At 41.3% G+C, this 7982-nt stretch overlaps 1 protein-coding gene and 1 pseudogene across 1 annotated transcript in view; one reads left to right on the plus strand and one right to left on the minus strand.

Moving 5' to 3' along the window:
- The window catches only part of CEMIP2 (cell migration inducing hyaluronidase 2), an 87164-nt gene extending 85794 nt beyond the window's left edge, over positions 1–1370 (plus strand). The window contains exon 24 of the mRNA XM_055087142.1: positions 485–1370. Within this exon, the coding sequence (XP_054943117.1) occupies positions 485–513 (29 nt within the window). The 3' untranslated portion in view covers positions 514–1370. The remainder of the gene's footprint in view (positions 1–484) is intronic.
- A 5793-nt stretch (positions 1371–7163) lies between these two features.
- LOC112065738 (ubiquitin-conjugating enzyme E2 R1-like) overlaps positions 7164–7982 on the minus strand; it is a 1635-nt pseudogene continuing 816 nt past the window's right edge.

Genomic DNA, 7982 nt, shown 5'->3' on the forward strand with positions numbered 1-7982 from the left:
CTCCATACTGTTCTCCATAGTGGCTGTATCAATTTACATTATTCCCACCAGCAGTGCAAGAGGGTTCCCTTTTCTCCACACCCTCTCCAGCATTTATTGTTTCTAGAGTTTTTGATGATGGCCAATCTGACCGGTGTGAGATGATATCTCATTGTCGTTTTGATTTGCATTTCTCTAATGATTAATGATGTTGAGCATTCTTTCATGTGTTTGTTGGCGATCTGTATATCTTCTTTGGAGAAATGTCTATTTAGTTCTTCTGCCCATTTTTGGATTGGGTTGTTTGTTTTTTTGTTATTGAGCTGCAAGAGTTGCTTATAAATTTTGGATATTAGTCCTTTGTCAGTTGCTTCGTTTGCAAATATTTTCTCCCATTCTGAGGGTTGTCTTTTGGTCTTGTTTATGGTATCCTTTGCTGTGCAAAAGCTTTTAAGTTTCATTAGGTCCCATTTGTTTATTTTTGTTTTTATTTCCATTTCTCTAGGAGGTGGGTCAAAAAGGATCTTGCTGTGATTTATGTCATAGAGTGTTCTAAGAGGAAGGAATCAGGACTTCCCTGGTGGTGCAGTGGTTAAGAATCCACCTGCCAATGCAGGGGACACAGGTTCGAGCCCGGGTCTGGGAAGATACCAGATGCTGCAGAGCAACTAAGCCCGTGCGCCACAACTACTGAGCCTGCGTTCTGGAGCCCGTGAGCCACGACTACTGAGCCTGTGTGCTGCAATACTGAGGCCTGTGTGGCCTAGAGCCCATGCTCCGCAACGAGAGAAGCAACTGCGCTGAGTAGCCTGCGCACCCCAACGAAGAGTAGCCCCTGCTTGCCGCAACTAGAGAAAGCCAGCGGGCAGCAACGAAGACCCAACTCAACCAAAAATAAAATATAAATAAATTAATTAATTAAAAAATAAATAAATAAAGAGGAAGGAATCCCTGTCCTGGATTCTGCCATTCTCTATTGTTTCCCAAAGTACAGGATTATCCTTAAAATGCATTTTGTGGGCCGTTTCCATCAGAACCATGGGGTTTACTGTTAAAACTGTGGATTCATGGGTTCCATTCTGGATGGGTTGAATTAGAATCTTTGCTTAACACCTAGAAGTCTGCATTTAAATAAGCGACATAACCAGTGGAATGTATCACAGAACCCAGAAATAGATTTGTAACAAAGACGGCATTACAATCAATGAGTAAAGAATAAACTACTCAATAAATAATGTGGGAAAAGTTGATTTTCCACATAGAAAAAAATGCAGTTAGATCCGTACCTTATACCATGAAGAAAAATAAGAGTCCATGTAGACTGAATATTTAAATGTGGAAAATAGTACTGTTAAAACTTTTAGAGAGTGGGAATTCCCTGGCGGTCCAGTGGTTGAGACTCAGAGCTTTCACTGTCATGGGCCCGGGTTCGATACCTCAAGTCGTGCGGCATGGCCAAAAAATAAATAAATAAAACTTTTAGATAAAATATAGAAGAATATAATTTTGACGTTGGAATAACCTTAAATACATGAAAAATGCAAATCATTAAAAAAAAACAAAAGAATTCTACTAGATTACAATTTACTAATTTTGTGTGACAAAAAATACCATAAGCAGTCAAGAGACACCACAAAAAATACCATAAGCAGTAAAGAGATAGGATATTTCTAACAAGTATAACCAGCAAAGAATTAGTATCACAAACCTAAGAACTTCTCTAAATCATTTAAGAAAAATAAAAGCAAACCAAGGGAAAAATGGGCAGTTTTTAATCATATCCAACTCATAGAACAGGAAATCTGAGGCAAATACATGTATGAAAAGATGTCTAACTGTATTATTATTTAAGGGGAATTCAATTAAAAAGTGAAATACTATTCAAAGGGTTCATGAATATGCAGAAAAATGAAGCTTTTGGACACATTGGCTGGATATAAACAGGTACAAACACTCTGGAGAGCAAATTGGCAGTATCTAATAGCTTTGTGTGTATGCTATCCTAATTATATATATGCCTATGAATCTCTTGTTCATATGTGCAAGGAGGCATGCAGAGATATTTATTGCTGTGCTTATATGGGTGAAAAATTGGGAAGAACGTGAATGCTCATCATTGAGGGACTGCATCAATACATTATAGTATACTCATACATGGGACTACCATACTCCAGTCCAAATGAATGAATTGTGTCTTAGTGTATCAGTATAGGTTCATCTAATGCTGGGTAGACAAGGTACAAATTGATACATATGAAATGATAATATTTATGGATACAAACATTGTTGAAGTTGCACCAGCCAATTTCCTATCTCTAACAAGAGGTTTTCTTTCTATTCTTGCTAACCTTGGAGATTTATTATTTTATATTTTGATATCAGAATATTCAGGCTAAAATTGCTTTATCATTCATAGTTTATTTCATCCAATATTTTCCTTTTTATTGGTTTTTAAAAATCTTTTAAAATGAACTTTTAATTTTAGAATAGTTTTAGATATATAGAAAATTTGTGAAGAGAGTTCCCATATACCCCACATCTAGTTTCCCCTATTATTAACATCTTACATTATGAGTATGGTATATCTGCTATAATTAATGAACTAAAATGTTAAATAAAGTTCATATTTTATTCAGATTATCTTAGTTTTTAACTAATTCCTTTATCTGTTCTAGAATCCCATCTAGGATACTACGTTAAATTTATTAGTCATGTCTCCTTAGGCTCCTCCAGGTTGTAGCAGTTTCTCAGACTTTTTTTTTTTTTATGACTTTGACAGTTTTGAGTTGCTGGTCAGGTATCTTGTAGAATGTCCCTCATTGGAGTCTGATATTTTTCTCATGATTAGATTCGGCTTTGGAGAAGAAGACCATAGAGGTAAAGTACCATTCTCATCACGTTGTATCAAGAGTGCCTATTATTGGGGCTTCCCTGGTGGTGCAGTGGTTGAGAGTCCGCCTGCCGATGCAGGGGACACGGGCAAAACCTATGTAAAGGGCACGTTAAAAAATCGTGGGACTTCCCTGGTGGTCCAATGGTTAAAAATCCGCCTTCCAGGGCTTCCCTGGTGGTGCAGTGGTTGAGAGTCCGCCTGCCGATGCAGGGAGCACTGGTTCGTGCCCTGGTCTGGGAAGATCCCACATGCCGTGGAGCGGCTAGGCCGTGAGCCATGGACGCTGGGCCTGCGTGTCCGGAGCCTGTGCTCCACAACGGGAGAGGCCACAGTGGTGAGAAAGCCCGCGTACCGCAAAAAAAAAAAAAAAAAAAAAAAAAAAAGGAATGCTTGTTATTAACATTACCTATCACCTTTGATGGTAACCTTGATCACGTGGTAGAAAGTGTTTGTCAGGTTTCTCAGCTGTCAAGTTATCCCTTTGTCCCCTCTTTCCATGCTGTACTCTTTGGAAGGAAGTCGTGATGTGCAGCTCATACCAATCTCCGTTTTAAAAAGAGAAACCGAAGCTGAGAATGATAAAGTAATTTGCCCTAGGTCATACAGTTAATCAGACCTAGTCCAAGGTATGATTTGGGCCACAGTAAGAGGATTACTTAATGTATAGCAATTTAATTTAATTTTAAAATTAATCAATGTAATTCAATTAATTTTACTTCACTTAAATTTTACACTTAATTTACACGTTAAAATTAAGGTTAAGGAAGTGCACTTAGCACTCGCAAAGTCCAGTGTCCCGTCGCCCTCAACAATCCTTCTACTTAAAACATATAGATTTATTAAGTAACATATTTTTCATACACCCCCCCCCCCAACACACACACAGCTGAGCTCAAAATGAATACTGGAAAACTTATACATATTGGAAACTGGAAAGGAACTAGTAACAGAGCAGGAGCTAAAGTTCCATGTGGACCAGAAACTTAGACCAGAAGTCTGCCCCTAACATTTGCCACCCAGGCAGGAAATTCCAGGGTCCTGAATCTTTGGAAGATGGTCCAGAAGAAAACAAGAGGCACATGCCCAGGTGGGTATATCTTCTTCAGCTCCTGGATTCCTTAGTTCTTAAGGATGGGCACACTGGATGGAGGGCCACAGGGACCCTTTAAAGTGCTAGGCCAGACATCAGGGCCATATACCCAGGTCTGAGAGTGGTACTCTAAATAGCCATGCGGACTATACTTCAGGAAAAAGAAAAATGATTGCAGAGTGAAGCTATGGGGTAAAAGAAGTGATGATAAACAAAGGAAGCAGTAAAACATAGAATATAATTCTAAAAAATACTTTCCATAAAGTAACAAGCATAACTATATTTGTGTTTGTGTTTGAAAACAGACTAGAAATAAAATACCACATAATAACTTGGAAGTTATGAGGCAGAGGAAGTTATTATGTGCTAAGGTCCTTGTCTTTTTCAGTAGAGAAGAGAGTTACTGATTGGCTTTGTCATCATATTATAAATGCTTGCTAAAAAAAACAAGCACAAAATGCATAACTTCCAAACTGGAAAGCAAAAAGAAAGAAGTTTGAGAAATCTATTTAATGAAAGATAGCAAAAAAGAGAAAAACAGTAGAAATAAATAGCAAAAAATAAGACATAGGGACTTCTCTGGTGGTCCAGTGGCTAAGACTCCATGCTCCCAATGCAGGGGGCCTGGGTTCGATCCCTGGTCAGGGAACTAGATCACACGTGCCACAACTAAGAGTTCGCATGCCTCAACTAAAGATACCGCATGCAGCAACAAAGATCCCACGTGCCACAACTAAGGCCTGGTGCAGCCAAATTAAAAAATATATACATATAGAGTAAGATGGTAGAAATCCAAATATATCAATAATTACAGTAAATAGCCTCAGATGAAACTCGCTTTTCTAATACTGGAATAAAAAATCTGGTTAAAAAAATAAAATATAAGCTGTTTATAGGTATGCCTTACACAAAATGATATGGAATGATTAAAAATGAAAAGAAAATTATATACTAAATTATATACAAAAAAGTTGATGTAACAATATTAATATTGAATAATATTAATAGAATACTAAAATACTAAGCAAGAAAATGCATAGCGAAAAAAGAAGGAAACATAATGATAGGAGGTAGCATTAAGGGACAAAGAGAAATATCTCTCTTAGAAAAATTGATAGGTTAAGGAAGCTAAATTAAGGAACCAATCCCCATGTTGAATCACAAAAGTAGGAAATAGGCACGCATTTGTTCTCCAATTCAGGAACTGTGGTTTGGTCTTCAATTTGCTTTACAGTGTATGCCACATATTTCCCCTGTATTTTTTAAGTACATATTTTCAGTTCTCCAAACTCACCACGTGTTCTCTCTTCTTGAGCTTCATACAGGCTTTTCTCTGTACCCAGATGTTTCTCCTCCCCACTCCTTTTCTTGGCTAACTATAATACTCTGATCTCATTTTAACCATCCTATCCTCTGGGAAACTGCCACTGTGCCAGGGGTTCCCACAGCACCTCATACTTCTCCTAGAGTGGCATGTACAAATTTGAGTTGTAATTGCCTGTTACTTTTCTTTCTCCCCCACTACATGATAACTGTTCCAGGACTGGAGCTATGTACTTTTCTCTTATTGCAGCACAGTGCCTGGCACATGATTTGCTTCTTGAGTAAATAAATCAGTGAAGGAATGAGATAAATAAAAATGAAATGTTTTCGTAGATGGAGGGATTAATTCTACCTAAGGAGACAGCTTCAAAGAGGAAGACACCTTTAAGAAAAAACTTGGAGAATGAATTCAGGCAAAGGTTGTTTCAGGTAAAGGGAACGGTGTGAACAAATGCCTGGAGGCTAGAGAGAGCATGGCATGGCAGGGAATTGTGAGTAGTCAAATTTAGTGTAGCTGGAGCATATATATGTGGCAGTGAAGGAGGGAGAAATGAGGCTGAAAATAGCCTGGAATGCCATGCTAAAGAGTGTAAACTTGGGCTGGTAGGTGAGATAAATCCATTAAAAATATTTAAACGGTAGAATGATTATGGTAGTTATTTGAGCTATTCACCAAATATTTTCAGTTCTTCCCGCTTCTAAGCCTATATTAGTATTGTACTTCCCCATCTGCCTTTGAACCTAGGCATGGCCACATAACTTACTTTGAGCAATGCTAATGTATGCCACATCTGCACGGAAACTTTAAGAGACACTATCTGATTGGCCATTGAGTCTTTTCCTGCCTTAGGTCTTATGGAAGCATAAACCTTGGTCCTTGAGTGAGAATGACATAAAGAAAACCCTCAGCTATTTGTCACAGACATGAATAAGATACAAATCTTTGTTGTTATAAGACACTGAGATACAGTGGTTATTGCAACATAATCTTGCCTGTTTCTGCTATTATAGGGTTTCTTTGTTTTGCTTCATTTTGTTTCAGATCTGACAGATCAGTTAGACTTGAGGCTGGGAGAAAAATTAGGAGACCATTCTAATAGGCCATTGGCAGTAGGGAAGGTGAAGAATGAGGACAGGGACTGAATTGATTTTACTCATTTATGGATCTCTGGTACCTGGCACAGTTCCTGGAATAAAAGAGAGGTAGGGGGAGAATTCTTGTTCTCATGCTTTCGTAAGGATTGTTTAGTATTCCCCCAAAAGATCTGTCCAAGTCTTTGTGACTTGTGAATGTGTACCTGTGAATGTGATCTTATTTTGAAATAGGATCTTTGCAGATGTAATTAAATTAAAGATCTTGGGATGCGATTATCTAAGATTTAGGATAGCCTATGAATCCAATGACTGGTATCCTTGTAAGAGAAAGGGGAGGGAGGTTTGGCACAGGGTTACAGGGGGAAGCCATGTGAAGATGCAGGCAGGGACTAGAGTTATGTAATTACAAGCTGAGGAATGCCAAGGATTGCCATCAGCCGTGAAAAAAGTAGAAAAAAGGTAAGGAATGGATTCTCTCTCAGAGCCTCCAGAAGGTACCAATGCTGCTGACACCTTGATTTTGGACTTCTGGCCTCTAGAACTTTCAAAGTACGTTTCTGTTTGTTGCTGTTGTTTTGTTTGTTTTAGGTAAAACTTGTAAGTTTATTCGGTGGAGGGCTCAGAGTCAGGACTCCTGGTTGCGGAGTCATCCTCATCCTCCCGTTAGCAGCATTGGGCTGGGCCTCGGCCTCGGCCTCGCGGTCCTCGCAGCAGCGGGGCTAGCGTAAGAGCTCAAAGCCTTCTCCTGCGCCTGCGCCTGCGCCTGCGCTTGCGCCTTGGTCTTCACGCCGCGCTCACAGCCCGCGTGACGGGCACTCTCGTTCCGCCACGCTCCGCGTCCACCTTGGTCCTACGACCTGCTTCGGGATGATTCAGCCTCTGTGCCCCGGGTCCTTGCCTTTGCTCTCTTTCCACGTCCTGCACATCATGACGGCTGGTGAGGAGGTGTCGGGTTATTGAGGAGGGAGGTGACGCGCAGGAGGGTGGTCCTGAGGCTCAGGTGGGGTTCCGATGTTTCGAGGGCAGCTGCCCGCCCGGGGCTCCTCACCCGGCACGGTGTGTGGAGCCTGGAGACGCGCATGTCAGCGTCTTGTAGATGTCGCTGTAGATGTCACCTTGGTCAGGAAACCAAAGTCCGGCGGTGGTTGGGGGAGTTAGGTAGTAGTCGGGAAACTTGAGGCGCGCCTTGAAGTAGCTGCCTTCGTGGTAGGTGTTGGGCCCGAAAATGGCCACCTCCCAGTTGTACAGGTCGCCCTGTCCACCAGGGTCACCCAGCAGTCCTCCCTTGTCCCCTCCTGCGACCCTTTGAGCAGGGCACCGGTGGCCGGGCCTTGGTGTGATGCAAGGGCCCCGGGTCTGGGCGCGCGGGAGACCTGAGCCAGAGCTGGACATGCCTTCCTCGTCCTCGCTGCCCTCCGGGTCTGAGCGCTCCACTTGCTCTGGCGCTGCGCCACTTGCTCGCCTCTGTCTGGCCCACGCTGCCAGATTACTGTTGTTTTAAGATACTAAACTGGTGGTAATTTTTTTTGTGTGTGTGATACGCGGGCCTCTCACTGTTGTGGCCTCCCCCGTTGCGGAGCACAGGATCCGGACGCGCAGGCT

The sequence above is a fragment of the Physeter macrocephalus genome, chromosome 9 (genome assembly GCF_002837175.3).
Source record: "Physeter macrocephalus isolate SW-GA chromosome 9, ASM283717v5, whole genome shotgun sequence".
Lineage (NCBI taxonomy): Eukaryota > Metazoa > Chordata > Mammalia > Artiodactyla > Physeteridae > Physeter > Physeter macrocephalus.